This window comes from Macrobrachium rosenbergii, chromosome 6 (genome assembly GCF_040412425.1).
Source record: "Macrobrachium rosenbergii isolate ZJJX-2024 chromosome 6, ASM4041242v1, whole genome shotgun sequence".
In the NCBI taxonomy this organism is placed as follows: Eukaryota; Metazoa; Arthropoda; class Malacostraca; order Decapoda; family Palaemonidae; genus Macrobrachium; species Macrobrachium rosenbergii.
Window position 1 is genome coordinate 62,689,641 of NC_089746.1, and position 17,948 is coordinate 62,707,588.

Below are 17,948 nucleotides of genomic sequence, written 5' to 3' on the forward strand. Positions count from 1 at the left end.
AGAAAAACTGGCAGAGGGTTAGAGATCAGAATAGCGTAAAAACTGGCAAAGGGTTAGAGATCAGAATAGCGTAAAAACTGGCAGAGGGTTATAGGTCAGAATTGCAGAAAAACTGGCAGAGGGTTAGAGGTCAGAATAGCAGAAAAACTGGCAGAAGGTTGGAGGTCACAATAGCAGAAAAACTGGCAGGGGTTAGAGGTCAGAATAGCAGAAAAACTGGCAGAGGGTTAGAGGTCAGAATAGCAGAATAACTGGCAGAGGGTTAGAGGTCAGAATAGCAGAAAAACGGGCAGAAGGTTAGAGGTCAGAAAAACTGGCAGAAGGTTAGAGGTCAGAATAGCCGAAAAACTGGCGAAGGGTTAGAGGTCAGAATAGCAGAAAAACTGGCGAAGGGTTAGAGGTCAGAATAGCAGAAAAACTGGCAGAGGGTTAGAGGTCAGAATAGCAGAAAACTGGCAGAGGGTTAGAGATCAGAATAGCGTAAAAACTGGCAAAGGGTTAGAGATCAGAATAGCGTAAAACTGGCAGAGGGTTATAGGTCAGAATTGCAGAAAACTGGCAGAGGGTTAGAGGTCAGAATAGCAGAGAAAACTGGCAGAGGGTTAGAGGTCAGAAAAGCAGAAAAGTCAAGTTTGTACAGAGCAGTAGGGGGAGAGGGAAGGGGTCTCTAATGTTCCTAAATGTACCCCCTTCTTTAACAATGCAAGCGGAACTACGAAAGGAAGACACACGATTCTTAAAATATGTATCTGAACAAAACTAAACTATTTCGTTATTCCTGCCTCTCCTCTTCTGCCACACTTGTTTGTGATGCCTGGCAACGACAGCCCACATGCATAACAAGGGTACCCAAGGAGCAACAGAAGAAATGCCCTCCAAATCCTGTGCCCCAGGATGTTGCAATTTGGAGCACGGAGCCGGGTATCGAGCAAAGTATGAATCAGCAACCGTGGACAATTACCTTTTAGGCCTATGACCATGTGTGTGTGCGTCTGTACTTTAAGGTATTTGTTGTATGTTTATGTTTGCACATATGTATCCTTTTACGTATATAACTAAGCATTATGTTATCAATTCAATCATTGTATTTTGAAAGCCGTATTTCTGCTTCTATTAACTCGCCTGTTACATTACATATAACCAAAGCATCCCTCATCGTTAACATAAATGATATATGTTACTTTCTAAAATTATCTTAACAAGCTCGCCCACGTCGAAATTTACTTGTTAGCGTTATTGGCAAACTGAAAATTTATAAAGCAAACCCCTTTTTCTTTTAGTTTGAAAAATCTCACCGTGGGCGGAACCCCAATGTTCATATTTATATATTTTACCCAACAAATGCAATGTTATTGTACTGTATATCCTTTATTCACAGTCAGTACATTTTTCGAATTTCTCTCTCTCTCTCTCTCTCTCTCTCTCTCTCTCTCTCTCTCTCTCTCTCTCTCTCTCTCTCTATATATATATATATATATATATATATATATATATATATATATATATATATATATATATATATATAATAATATATAAATGACATACCAAACTAAACGGTAAAACTCAAAGCATAAAAGACACCCAGGCCGTAGAATTCACCCAAAGTACAGAACACACCCGGATATTTATTTATCTGAACCTTCTATTAGACAAGAAAAGGAATCAAATCTATCTATAGTGTAATATCAACGAGTTTTTATTTATAGGTTTTTAAAAATATAAATACAGTATACATATTATAAAGTAAAATCTTTTACAAATTCACTATAATACACAAAAGCTTGACTGTAAACAACATTTTTAGTTTCACCATCAGAAGCAAGAATAAAAAAAATTCTTGGGTGAACTCACTCCTGATCAAGCAACATAAAGTTGTCCGTGGGAAAAACACGACAATCTCAAATCCACTCCACAATACTTAACTGACTGTCCCTGTGCCTTGTTGATCGTGATCAAGAACGCAAGTCTCACTGGAAATTGCAATCTCTTAAAGTTAAAAGGGAGATCCATTGGAAAGTGTGGTATTCGTGGGATAAAAACTGTTTCACCCTCTCCCTTCCTGTTAAGCTAGTTGCTTCACTTACACTGCCCAACATTTCTGACATTTTATATTTCACCCCTTCTCACCCCCATTCCTATCGGGGCTGAACTTGGACTTAAAGGACATCAAGAGTGTCACTATTCATCTCAGCGACCTCAAAAACTATGGATTAGACCTAATAATTATCTAAGATATATATATATATATATATATATATATATATATATATATATATATATATATATATATATATATATATATATATATATATATGTTAAAAGACAAATATATATAGCGATGAAGTGATTCATTTCTCGACGCAAATTACATTAATGTCGTCTTGCAAGCAATGTGTCATTCATACAGATTCTGCATGTTAATGTAATTCTTTATCTTAATCTATTATTTGTCATCCATTCAATCCAAGGTGCTCTACTGAGGGGGGGCCTTATGTCTGAACTTGAGTTGTGTTCTTCCCACTTTCAATACCGCTCTAATATCAGAATACGTATTGTCTTTGTTCGTCTAGATAATCAAGGAAATACCAAGATAAACCACCCAGTGGCCACAATAAGACACCACCCACCTTGAGGTAGGCCTGTTCGGCATGTGAGAAAAGCTTGAGGTTGTTGTAGGTCCTGCCAACGTTGATATGAGCCCCGATGTCATCTTCTTGGACGCTGACAGCTGCCTGAAAGTACTTCAAGGCCTCACCAAAACGGCCTTGGGACTCCAGAGCATGACCCACATTATTGAACAACTTCGCATTACGCTGGTTTACCTGTAAAAACAATATGCAAATGCTATTATGTTAAAGGAAATGAATCAAAACTTTTCCCTAACTGACAAGGCGCGTCAAGAGGGAGTTCACCTGATTAAAAGTCAAGGAAAACGACTTATAATTTTAACAAAGCAACGTCAACAGAAAAACTGCGAAGTTGGAAGTGATACTGCTATAAATGACAAATGATTCTCTCAGTTTTGAATACTAACACCCAACAGCAAAGGAAAACATCCACAAACATTTGAAAAAGCATAAAACTTTCATAACGTGTTTTCTACTATGACGAGAAATAACATAACGATGACAGATTTCCAATATACCATCAAAAGGCATATTAACAACTAAAAAAAGAAATCAAGTTCTTTTCACCATAATCACGTCAATGATCTTTTCGCGATTTTGCATCAGTGTTCAGGCACACTTTTTTTAATGTAAAAAGGAACAATATACAACTCGAAAATATTCTTCAGGCTATTTAGTATCACACATGTATTTTACATCAAATTACCTGATGTAAACTCAAAGAGGGGTACCATGATACTTAGTGGCTACGGTGTTGACAGCGAGACATTTGTGTGGGGGAAAAGTAGCAGACCAGCACGCAATAAAATGCAGGCTTACAAGGGATCGCCATTTTACTTTTTTCCCTTCACTAGCGATCTCAACCAACCGCTTCCCCCTTCTTGGAATTGCGGCGTACATGTTTTCACGTATTAAATTTCATCAACAAAGTTGTTTGCCTAATTTACGAGTATCATATTCTGCTTCGTTCCTGGAGGACGTAAACTGTTCAGACAAACGAACATTTAGGAGAGACAATAAAAAAAAAAACAGAATTACCTCTCATAGTAAAGTACATCAGAAGGAATCACTAATAATTTTCAGATAACCTTCACAAATTTGCAATATTGAGACAAACTGCACAAATGTGCATTCCATTTTAATAATATTAGCTCCAGAACCATTTTTAAAACCAAAAATACAAAAGAAGAACTCAGGTTATATGTTATGAATTGCAACTGTTGTGGTCGGTCTTCTGTGGGGAAGAAATTTAGATGACCGCATCGGGCATCATAAAAACCCGTTATTGTAAATGACAGAAACAATACAATAGCCAAACACTGCAAGGCTTTCGACCTCAGAATGAATTTTAATTAGGTAAGTTATTACTTTGTAGCGTTATTATACTGTACCGCAAGGTAGTGCTGGGGTCCTTCTTAACTGTAAAACAAATCCATCAGTCGAATGTTAAAGAAAAATTAAGGCCAAGAGAAAGAGCTCCCCTTTCCATCCCTTGTTAACAAGATTTTATAGTTCCTCATTGGACCGGTCGATATCGTTCTCGGCTAGCACTGTGCTGGGCCTGCGTTCGATTCTCCGGCCGGCCAATGAAGAATTAGAGGAATTTATTTCTGGTGACAGAAATTCATTTCTCGCTATAATGTGGTTCGGATTCCACAATAAGCTGTAGGTCCCGTTGCTAGGTAACCGATTGGTTCTTAGCCACGTAAAATAAATCTAATCCTTCGGGCCAGCCCTAGGAGAGCTGTTAATCAGCTCAGTGGTCTGGTTAAACTAAGGTATACTTAACTTTTTAACAAGATTTTATTACGATTAAAATTAATTTTACTGATGTCTATTTGCTTGCTGACATCAACACAAAGGCTTTTGCTCTCTTTTGCTTACTGTTGTGCGTAAGCTTGACATCATTCCTTTTTTTCTCAGTGACAGACTCTAAAATAGATAAAACGCGTATTTGTGGTCCGAAATAAGAAAGGTAAATCCCCAAAAGTTACCCGTTTCTTTCGATTTTGAGTACTTGAGATATTTGAAACTGAATAAAATTAGGAATCACACATTAGTCACTGCAAGCCATCAGAAATCTTATGTCCTCCTAAATATCCTTGGATCTATGGCCACAAGGTCTGAAAATAGTCTCAGAATCGGGTGCCTACTTGGAAATCTGAGCTTGACAATAATGTGACTGTGAAATAATGACGACACTTACCTTGGAAATCTGAACTTGATGATGATGTGCTTATGAAATGATGAAGACAATTAATTACCTTGGAAATCTGAACCTGATGATGTGACTATGAAATAATGAAGACAATTACCTTGGAAATCTGAAATCGATGATGACGTGACTGAGAAATAATGAAGACAATTACCTTGGAAATCTGAACTAGAGGATGTGACTATGAAATAATGAAGACAATTACCTTGGGAATCTGAACTTGAAGATGACGTGACTGTGAAATAATGACGACAATTACCTTGGAAATCTGAACTTCATGATGTGATTATGAAATAATGAAGACAATTACCTTGGAAACCTAAAATTGATGATGACGTGACTATGAAATAATGAAGGCAATTACCCTGGAAATCTGAACTTGATGAAGATGTGACTGAGAAATAATGAAGACAATTACCTTTAAAATCTGAACTTGATGATGTGACTATGAAATAATGAAGACAATTACCTTGGAAATCTGAACTTGATGATGACGTGATTATGAAATAATGAAGACAATTACCTTGAGTCCAGCCGTGAAGATTGTGTATTCATCTCTCCAGTCTGCATTTCTGACGTGAGTCTTCACAGCGTGTATGGCGAGTATTCCTAGCAAGGCTAACCACAGGTACTTGCGAGAATGCCTGGAAAAAAAGAATAAAACCCTCGATGTTAGTAGAGGGGTGACTTTCAATATCAGTGGTCCCTGTACAGTGAAAATGGGCTATTGAAATTGCTTTCGATGGAGCATTCAGAAGAAGAATATGAGTTAACAGTTTTGAAATATCAATATAATAAAACGACAAAATACGAAAAGCCTGTACCAAAGCACCTCAGGCACCATTAGATTACAAAAAAAAACACACACACACAACTGAATAGCCTATGAACACCCAACACGATATAAGAAAAAAATTAATACAAGCTTATATTAAATGCGCTAGAAAGTAAAAATAATTTTTGAGAAGCACCAGGATTTTCTTACTATTAATCATGCCTAAAAAAATAAAAGCGTGGGCCCCAGACAAGGAAGGAAATGCTTCAAGAAAATAAAAAAAGATATATTTCAGTTCTTGTAGCATTTCCTTCCATGTTTGGCGCCCGCGCTTTTATTTTTGTAGACATGATTAATTGTCAGAAAATCCTGGTGTTTCTCGAAAAATTGTTTTTTATTTTTATTTAATAAACCGTGTTTAAAAATTTATTTTATATTTTTTATTTTATACTTTTTAGTTTTGACAGAAATTGTAACCGATTTATGATTGTAGCTAACGAAATTGAACGTGCGATCCTATCGAACCAAAGGAGGTTTGTAAAATCCGTAGAGTTATTAACTTGCTCTACCGAGTCAAAGCAGGTATGAAAAATCCAAAGTTATTCACCTCATACAAATCCTGAGATACTGGGAGAGGTCATTATAGGGTCGCCTGAGGTCACGGCTGACCTAATGATCATGTAGGGTCGTACTGTCACCGGGACTGAGTAACCATGCAAAATTTCAAGTGCATCGGACGAAGGGAACAAGATTTGACCCAAACAGACAGACGGACGCAGAGGTCAAGTTAAATAGAAGCGTGTAATAAGGACAAAAGACATTTCTGAAACCCAAAATGTATCACTATCATTGGTGAATACTTCTGTGTAATAATGCTAACCCTGATGTTTCTTTGGTCAAAGGTCAATTCAACAGTCAAAATGTTAACATTTTCATTTCTCTAAATCTCGGAAACTATTAATAATTCATATGCTTCCGTTTTTACATTTAAATGCATTATAATATGTTGGCGTTGAAGGGTATTACCTGCCTAAGCAGTATGTACCCATTTTATTTAATTCCAGAACGCTTGCTACAAAACGGGTAGGAAGATTGATACACAACGTGAAACAATATTGAACGACGTCGTTGAAGAACCTTCAGCGAAATGTAAACTAAACCATAAAATTAGTTTGAAAAGCATCTCGACGCTCAAAGAACATTACCATCTGAACGATGAAAAGCGGCAAAAGAAAAAGAAATAAACTTGAATAGAAAATGAATAATCTGTTACAAAGCTGTTCAAAATGATTTGAAACGGTTAAGATGAAACGGTATAATCACGGGTTCGCTTGTTGCAGAATGAGTTGTATTATACGCTGGAGCAACCAACGGTTGGAGATGCTATAAAGTTGTATCTGAGGACTAGTGTGGACCTCTCCGTTCCGTGCCTTTTAGGGCACAGAAATAAGTCTTTGATGAGATTTTGCTCACACGGCTTCGGAGCGAGAGCTACATCTGACATATTTCTATGAAAAACTGTAATAAGGAAAATGATTCTGTTTTACAAACGACCAGAACTCGACTTCCATATTCATACAGTTAAAATATCAGGCCAGATCCGCTTAAATGTACGAAAATTTAAAAAAAAATTTTTACTGCACTTTTATCGTAAACTATTTAGCACATACATTAGTCATTTTACTCATTTAAACTCATCCTTCACACAAAACACATTCTGTTGAAGTCAAAATCCCGTACCATTCCACAGAGGAAACTCATTTTCGTTACTAACATAAATCATCCTATTTAATCCTTATTAAATACTAAAGTTCACAAATCATTCAATATACTTTTTTAACGCAGCAACTTGTAAAGTTTTACAAATCTACGTGATATACGAATTAGGTTACACAATTTGTGGAAGGCACCAATCCATAAATTTTGGCCACATCGCCGCCCAGGGCCCCAGTCATATTCAGAATTAGATTTCTTTCACTAGCATTTTTTACGTAAAAATACTGAAAGGCCAAATTAGACGTCCATTTTCTATAGAAAAGCAATACCAGACTTCCACTTTCTATGTCCATTTTCTATAGAAAAGCAATACCAGACTCCCACTTTCTATGTCCATTTTCTATAGAAAAGCAATACCAGACTCCCACTTTCTATGTCCATTTTCTATAGAAAAGCAACACCAGACCTCCACTTTCTATGTCCATTTTCTATAGAAAAGCCACACCAGTCTTCCACTTTCTATGACATGTCCACTTTCTCCAGAAAAGCCACACCAAGACTTCCACTTTCTACCTACATACCTTTCTAGTGGCAGGTACAAATGAAAGGAGAGATCTCTCTTCCTATTTATTGCAGTTGCTCGGCAGGCTGTTGAAATAACCCTTACTTGCCTATTTTAATCGTTCATATAAACGTTGACAGTAGTGTTAATCCAACTGCAAAATAATAATAATGTAAATTTATCCCAAGAAGCCATGAACACTTACTTTACTCCTGTACTGTTGTTTCTTCTCATCTCTACAATCGCACAACTCTGGAACTATACCCTATCCGTCGTAAATGAATAGTCACCTATACATCGGTAGCCAATGGAGCACCAGTTGATAATTAGCACTTGTTTACATATGGCGCCGTATTTAGCACTGCGTCGAACACCTGTGTACATTTTTCCGTTACATATGGCGTCATATTTAGCACCGAGTCGTATAGTCTAATGGGCTACATTGTGTGCCCTTTTTGAAATGACAAATATTCGAATGCAACCTGATATCCGCATGAAAATGGTTCATTATACGGAGAATCAAGCGAAACTATCCATGAAAACATGCGGTACTTTGGAAAATGGATAATTTTTTTTTTTATCTTTTTATTATAATTTGCCCCAAATGGTTGAATCTTACAGGTTACTGGTATCTTATTTGTACAAGGAAGTTTATTCCTGAATGTTTTCGAGGTGTTCTCAACAATTTTGAAAACTGCTTCTATTGCAATAATAGCAAATTTACAGAGATGCATCCTAACCGAGAGAGAGAGAGAGAGAGAGAGAGAGAGAGAGAGAGAGAGAGAGAGAGAGAGAGAGAGAGAGAGAGAACCTTTCCATTACTCTGACTTCGGATAGTGTTGATACCACACTGCGTTGCTTGCGGGATAAAAACCACTTTGACTAATACTCGATGTACACGAAGCATCCTGTTCAGATTTCTAAAAATAGACATTTTTTTTTGTCAAAACAAAGATATTTTTGGAAGTTTTTGTTATTTACTGTGATGTCTGTGATATAATGAGCAACAATGATTTAAAATTCAACAACATGAATAATACTAAGCCATCATATGTGAAGAAACATTTCCTTCCTTGGCCCAAACCCAACACTGACATTCGTCCAAATCTATGCATGACTTTGGGATACTATGTAACCATCTAACATCAATCATACATAGCCTATCCACAGAGCGACACAACAGCAGAGTTTCTTTACTAATCTTTAGCGTAAACAGTCATACTGAATGCTCTTATTGCTTATTCTTTCATCGTTCCTTAGCATACATGTCTGTTATTCAGTTTCCAAGAAACTGAACGCTCTCATATAATTTTCTATTCGCGAGTTTCAACCACGCTTGACAAGTATTTTCTTCAAGGAACTTGTTATTTCTTTATTAGATATACTGTAGTATACTTTGCATGTCCTTTTAATTTATTCCGAGAGATCATTGATCTTTATGCACTGCTTTCACAGTACCTGGTTTTAGTTTTCTACTGAGATGGCTATTTGTATGTCCGTCCGCCCTCAGATCTTAAAAACTACTGAGGCTAGAGGGCTGCAAATTGGTATGTTGATCATCCACCCTCCCGTCATCAAACATACCAAATTGCAGCCCTCTAGCCTCAGTAGTTTTTATTTCATTTGAGGTTAAAGTTAGCCATGATCATGCGTCTGTCACGCTGTAGGTGCCAACAACACAGGCCACCACCGGGCCGTGGGTGAAAGTTTCATGAGCCTCGGCTGAGAGTTTCATGGACCGTGGCTGAGAGTTTGATACAGCATTATACGCAGTACAGAAAACTCAATTGCGCCGAAGAAACCTCGGAACATTTTTTTTTACTTGTTTTCTTTCATGTACAACTCTGAATAGCCACGAGTTTCTATGAGTCCTTGGTGACGGCTGAAGTCTTTGATCTCAAAATCACCAGAATTTAGAGATACGAGTTTTTCCAAAACACCATTCAGGATGCTATAGAATCCTGTTTGCGCCACGCTTAAATATGCATTACCTTTTTCACAGAAAGTTTCCTTTGTGTGCGCTTCTATTCTCAGTATAGCAGTAGCGTTGGACTTCTTATTTCAGCAGGACAAAGGAGAAAGATAAACTTCTGAGAATATATGGGGTAGCGTACCTCCACAGGATGCAGAGAAAATCGAGCTGAATAACAGTGATAGCTATAATAAAAGTAACATTACGACACTCGGCATAGCGTCTATAAACTGAGAAAACTTTAAGAACATAATAATAATAATAATAATAATAATAATAATAATAATAATAATAATAATAATAACAATAATAATAATAATAATTCATAAAATGTTTTGGAGATTAGAGATTCCCATATACGTTTAGCTGGACAAAATAATAATACATGGTAAAAGAAGTGACCGCAGTAATAATAAGGTTTGGATGAACGACGTTTTTTCACACTCAGAACTTCATTATGTGCCTGACAACAACGATTCCGACGACCATAGGTCTCTGACCAAGCTTCTTGGATCTATAGGAAAGGAAGCGGAAAAATGTTTGCTTTTAAACTGACCTAAGTTCTTGAAAAAGAGGTCAAGTTAATAAAAGGATGGGTGGTGGGGTGAGAAATAATAAACTGATGATATTTAAATAGAACTGAGATCTTGGAAAGGGATCAAGGTTGACAAACACATGTGGAAAATAATCCCACACTCATAAAATTTCCTTCGAATCGGGGAGAGAAAAAATGTTGACCTTTAAACTGGCACATGACCCTTTAAACTGACGCATGACCCTATAAACTGACGCATGACCCTTTAAACTGACGCATGACCCTTTAAACTGACACATGACCCTTTAAACTGGTGCATGACCCTTGAAAATGACACATGAGCCTTCAAATTGACACATGACCCTTTAAACTGTCACATAACCCTTCAACTGACGCATGATCCTTTCAACTGACACATGACCCTTTAAACTGATGCATACCCTTTAAACTGACGCATGACCCTTTAAACTGACGCATGACCCTTTAAACTGACGCGTGATCCTTTAAACTGACACATAACCCTTTAAACTGATGCATAACCTTGAAAAATTGCCAAGTTCAATCAACATAACACAAAACTACCTATCTATCAAGTTTCACCAAATTAGAGAAAAATAAAAAAAGTTAAAAAATAAACTTTGGCCTGTGAGCCGAAAAAATTTCACCAACCAGCACAAGAACCTACCTACCCTGTTTCATGAAACCAGAAAAAATGAAATGTTGAATGATGCCCCTCAAGAAAGGTTTTGTCAGAAGTATTTTGGGAAAATAACCACTTTCCGCCATGGGCCTCCCGACCAAATTTCATAAAGGTGTTACAAATAATAGTAAGAAGAATACGTTTTAACACAGCCGAATAATAATAATAATAATAATAATAATAATAATAATAATAATAATAATAATAATAATAATAATACTTCAGGTTGTGGTACCGTCGACATGTTTCGACCACTGGCTGCCGCCGATCAAGACCCCCCCTATAAATACAGACCCAAGCGCCTTGTTTCTCCAGATCTTTCTCAACCACGTCCAGAGGATGACCAACGAGATGGTCGAAACATGTCGGAGGTACCACAACCTGAAGTAGAAGAACCTGAGTCCATACCACGAAAGAATCCACGGATTTCTGACTGAATAATAATAATAATAATAATAATAATAATAATAATAATAATAATAATAATAATAATAATAAAAAGAAGGAAGAATTGAAAATTCCTTGCCACTTTGTACACATGCAGAAAATGATAAAATCTAAGAATCCAACAGTAATACCTGTCACGCCTTGACATATTTACAAAAGCTCTGATGAAGAGTTAGAGGAATTTATTTCGGTTGATAGAAATTCATTTCTCGCTATAATGTGGTTCGGATTCCACAATAAGCAGTAGGTCCCGTTGCTAAGTAACCAATTGGTTCTTAGCCACGTAAAATAAGTCTAATCCTTCGGGCCAGCCCTAGGAGAGCTGTTAATCAGCTCAGTGGTCTGGTTAAACTAAGGTATACTTAACTGTTTTTAACAAAAGCTCTGTACACTGCCAATTTTCATTTTCGGGAGATCAAGGGACAAAAAAACAGACATTCTCTATTAGCCAGTTTTACAAAATTACTGGGTCATTACAGAGTACCAATCTTGTTAATTTCCAAAAAAGAAAGGAAAAAAAAATTCTCCGCCAATCATACACTGAAAAGGAATTTGACTAAAATAAAAGTTAGGCATCCTTGCATAAAAATAGAACTGTGACCTTGAAAAGTTGCCCAAGATTAATTACGCTGGTGTTAATTGCTGAGGTCCCTCAAGGTTCCCTACCTGTCCACATTAATCAAGATCTTAAGACCAAAAGTGGGAAAGAAAAAGAGAAGGAATAATAATAATAATAATAATAATAATAATAATAATAATAATAATAATGATAATATAATATATATATATATATATATATATATATATATATATATATATATATATATATATATATATATATATATATATACAGTATAATATATATATATACACACACACACATAACATACACACACACACACACACACACACACACATATATATATATATATATATATATATATATATATATATATATATAATTTTATTTTTCTTTTAACCAAAACTGAAATAGACCTATCCTTGCCAAGTTAGTAATTATGGTTTAGGGGTTTTACTTGAATATATATATATATATATATATATATATATATATATATATATATATATATACATATATAATATTCCTTCAAGCAAAACCACCGAAACCATAATTATATATCTAGATATTCCTTCAAGCAAAACCCCTAAACCATAATTATCAACTTGGCAAGGATAGGTCTATTCCAGTTTTGCAAAAAAAAAATATATATATATATAAAAAAATATATATATATATATAAAATAATATATATATATATATATATATATATATATACATATACATACATATACATACATACATACATATTATATTCATTCAAGTTAAAACCCTATAACCATAATTATCAACATGGAGAGGACAGGTCTTTTTCAGTTTTGGTGAAAGACGAACTCAATTCAGCCAAACGTGAGACGCGAGCGCAGAGGAGGAGAAAAATGAAATAATAAAAGAACAAGCAAGAAACGAAGGCAGCAGCAGACGCAGCAGCAGCAGCGAGGGGAGCGTATATAACTAGCATCTCGAGGTAATTAGTGAGGAACAAGTTCCCCTCGGGAGGACACCTACTCATTATTGGTCCCCAAATGAAGGGCTGTAGCAAGACGGCGTTTTCATTATGAATTCTGCTTTCCCTCGACGCCACACGACGCGAAAGAAAGGAACACATTAAAGAAACTGAATGCAATAAAGCAAAACCTTCATCGATGACTGTGTTGTTTCATTGCGCTGGACACTGAAACCGTTTTGTTTTCGCAATTAACGGGCAAGAAAATATATCATCTCTCTGTTACACTTCGTCAATTTAGTCGCATAGATTCCGCGGTGTTGTCCCATCTTTTCATAATAATGATAATAATATAAAAATTCGAGAGGATCTGAAGTTTGTCCTCCCCAGGGTGACAGTTGGGGAGACATGAGACTGCCACCCACCCCCTGCAAACCGATGTTGGTAGGGGAACGGGAGGGTAGGGGAGACATCCACCCTCCTTCTGCAAACATGTTTGTCCGCCCCGGATGGGGGGGTTAATTAGGGAATCGAGATGGTAGGGGAGACAGTAGCCCCGGGTTCCAGCGCGTATAGCGCATAACAACAAGCTCTCCAGAAATTCATGATATATATTTTCCCTTAACCTTAAGTCAAATTTCGTGCATTAGATCCAGGGGATATGGTGTATAATTATATCTTAATTGAACGTGAAAAATAAAGGTTAATTAAAGTTATCATGAAGCATTTTACAAGCAAGTAAAACACTTAAAGGGAATTTAAAACATGACAAAATGAGGAGCTGTGACAGAATTAAGTACACTAAATATGAACATGGTATTTATATATCAGAAATTACATACGGTAAAAACGAAAATAATAATGTTAACACTTCAAGTATATCACATCTTTTTTGGGAATAGTAGCGAATGCAATAAACACATCTACACGCTTCTTTCGTGGGTGTGTAAATATATAAGCAACCAACACTTTCGTAGTATTCTACAAACAGAGGATAATACACGCTTTCGTAGTATTCTACAAACGGAGAATTATTAATATGATTTTTTAAAATCTGAAAAACCTTTTCCATTTACTTTTAAACCTTAAAATATATTTAATTTTCATATATACTTTTAAAACGGGCTCATCATACGGTTTCCCTCAATTAACAATGCTCCCTTATATACACCACTGTGAATCACCTTTTTATTTATAAAAATAAATACGAATATATCATAATACAAGGACAGGACACTTGCATTGCAAGCGATGACATCGCAGTTTCCCTGTATACGTTTGGTTGGTCACTGTTCCGCAAAAGTGTGGAAATGTCTCCAAGTTTCAAGTTCTCCCTCCGCCCTGCAGCATATTCCCGAGATGTATGCTTGCACTGCACCAGCCCCGGTTTTTTTGCCATGCCCCTAAGTTAGGTTAGGTTAGGCTAGATTAGTCAATTGTCGCTACAGTAATTTGGGAAACGTAATGAGATTATTTTCAAGCAAATTCTATGGTTAGTTTTTAAGATATGGCGTCCCGCTTTTTTTCAGGGAAAGGTCCCCGGCTGGCGCAATACTTGGTTACGTCTCGGGAAAATGCCGCTAATCCCAATTCTTTTCCTTTCGATTTTCCCTCCATTCAAGACGTCGATAAACGTAAGCAGTAACGTGACCTTGAACAGTCGGATGATGAAGACTACGCCTACGTAGCTGCTGCCTTCTCGCAATTAAAGGGTAATTCAACTTGTCAAAACAGATGACATTTGGAACTACGAAAAGGAAGCGCATTATTCCTCGCTGCTTTACATATATCTACTTTCACCCTTATTCTACTCTCTTTAACCTGTTTTTATCTCGGTTATTCAATTTCAACCTATTCTGTGCTAATGGAGTCTCCATGGCTTGGTAGCTCATTCCTTAAATCATATAAATTACGATGATGACACTAATAATTTTATATGCGGTTGTAAGCTTATAAGGATGCTACTGATCCATTATACAATAGCTCACATTTGCAAACAAGAGCTTAGACTGCACCGAGCCTTCGAGGAAATTTAAAAGGCAAAAGGACAACGCAAGTTTCTAAGAACATGAGAGGCGGCGGAGAGGGAGCTAAACGGCGTTCCGCAGAACAGGGATCAGCACGAAACCCCATATATGAGTATCGAGGGTAATAAATGAGGCAAGGCAGACCGTCGACTAAAAGGTCATGAGTGGAATCAATACCAATGCCGGGTCCGTCCACCCAGTCAAGAACAATCGTGGCGCGTTTGAAGGGAGGCACGTGAACTTACAATCTGTCGAGGAGATTGGAGAATCCGTGCGCGACGATCATGCAGAATCCCATGGAGGGCATGTAGAGGACTCGCTCTGCAACCACGAATCCCACTGGGAAGAAGAGGTTGGTGGCTGGGATGAATGGCAGCACCAAGAATGCCAGACTCTGTTCAAAGGGGAAAAGAAAGACATTAAGTCATCGTTCATTTTATACAGAACCTGGAAGGTGACGGTATTCAGTTACATCAAGAAATAATTCATAGAGACATTCAGCAACTTGAATAGTGCATTTTCCGCTCTCCATTTTAGTACACATTTCCCAGAAATAAACAGTAAAATGTTACCTAGTCGTTGAGAAAACTTTCAGCTGCAAAATAAATTCAAGAAACAGCCTGATTAATGTTAGAAAGAAATGACTTGACTCATAACAAAGCAACAAGTGTCTCGAATAAAAAAAATAAAAAACAGGAAATGAGTCTTGCAATTATAGAACAAGAATGATGATTTTTGCTTTAAGTTCTACAAGCGTTTCATTTATTTAGTGCCACACAATTAATTTGTAAAATAATGAAACAGAGTGGCGTTATACATAACGTGACTACACGCAAACTTACACACACAAAGATACACATATATGTATGTGACAAAACTTAATATATAAATATATACACACATAATCTCTCTCTCTCTCTCTCTCTCTCTCTCTCTCTCTCTCTATATCATCTCTCTATCTCTCTCTCTCTCTCTCTAGATATATATATATATATATATATATATATATATATATATATATATATATATATATATATATATATATATACATACCAAAAAATATCACATATCGAATTTACTATAGCTTGAGAATAAGTTACACCCAAAGGGATGTATAACTGATAATTGCTTCTACCTTGGCCAGGATTCGATCCTGGGCTTTTCGTTTACAAACAATGACCATTCGCCTATCAATACGTTTTCACCATCCACACTTATTCCCATAAATGAGGTGACTTAACAATTACATTAGCTTCCAAACAAAATCCTCTTTTCACCCAAATATTTTGCACGCACCCATCTGATTTTACAGCCCAATTCCTCTCTCATGCTACCATCATCCATAACTTTCACTCGAGAGATACTCGTGCAACTCTCATTTTTCCACCATCCGGATAAATATTCGTTGCTCCACCTTCTTCATCTCCATTTCCCGTCTTAAAACTTATTTCCCTCACGTTTACTTTCAACTCCACTGTCTCGAAAATTCTTTGAAGCTTTCAGCATCAGCTGCATTTTCCCTTCAATGTCACTAATCATCAATAAATAATTGGCAAGCATCAGTCTACCTACACTCCATTTACGACCCCCTGTTCTCGTCCGACAATTTTCCAACTGAATTTGATCTCTCTCTCTCTCTCTCTCTCTCTCTCTCTCTCTCTCTCTCTCTCTCTCTGTGTGTGTCTTGTCTCGTCATGCCATCCAGACAAATATTGAATTTTCATAACCATTCACCCTCGTCTCAGACGCACCTTCAGCCCGGACCAGACACAGCCATCTGCATTCTGTGACAAGCCTCTTCTTTCATTACTGAGCCTTTTAAGCAAATTACATCCTAGCTAAACATTTCAGCACTCTGCACACTGAATCATTCAGTGACAGCATGCGCCGTACACGGCTTTTTCCTTTTGCTTTCAATCAAACAGACAGACACATATATACATATAAATGTATGTATATGTATTGTGTATATATATATATATATATATATTATATGTATATTATATAAATATATATATACACATATAAATGTATATATTTTATATACACACATATAGATGTGTGCATATATATATATATATATATATATATATATATATATATATATATATATATATATATATAAATATATATATATATATATATAAAATGTGCATGTGTGTGTGTTGAACAAATTTAGGTGAATTTGTTCACACACACACACACATATGTACAGTTTGTGTGTGTGTGTGTGTGTGTGTGTGTGTGTGTGTGTGTGTGTGTGTGTGTGTGTGTGTGGAAAAGATTCATCTAGAATTACCAGTCGCCACGGAAATTCAAATTAATCCGTACACAAGCTCAAAGTACTTGTTGGTTGTTCACACTGATTCGTAAAAGGGCTTCAATCGCTCTTGTTACACTTATTAAAAAAATCTGAGTCATTAATTAACAGTGACGAGAAATGAAAGAGTAATTTAATTTGCATAAAAAAAAATTATGCCTCCAGGCGTTAAAATGGTAAATTCAAATTCTATTACGGGATACTATTCACAATGATACGCTGAACATCGGTTGAGAGAGAGAGAGAGAGAGAGAGAGAGAGAGAGAGAGAGAGAGAGAGAGATACTACTTTCATTTTTGACTGTATCCGAATTTTCCGAATATTTGCCAGTTTGGGTGTATGCATGTACTTCATTTATGATTATACAAGACTTCGAGAAATTAACCAGTATCGAAGCTACATTCAAACCAAGGACCTACACTCTTAAAAGTTACGTGATACAAAAAATAGTCATGTCCTGATAAGTATCATCATGTCTTGTAATTCAGTGACTGAATTAAAATTGTATCTTCATGCCCTAACTATA

General features: G+C 36.4%; 1 protein-coding gene across 1 annotated transcript in view; it reads right to left on the bottom strand.

Annotated features, from left to right (window-relative positions):
• LOC136839651 (protein O-mannosyl-transferase Tmtc3-like) overlaps nucleotides 1-17,948 on the bottom strand; it is a 421,244-nt gene that overhangs the window by 37,036 nt on the left and 366,260 nt on the right. Inside the window, 3 exon segments of the mRNA XM_067105972.1 lie at nucleotides 2,628-2,822; nucleotides 5,366-5,486; nucleotides 15,348-15,496. Of these exon segments, the coding sequence (XP_066962073.1) occupies nucleotides 2,628-2,822; nucleotides 5,366-5,486; nucleotides 15,348-15,496 (465 nt within the window).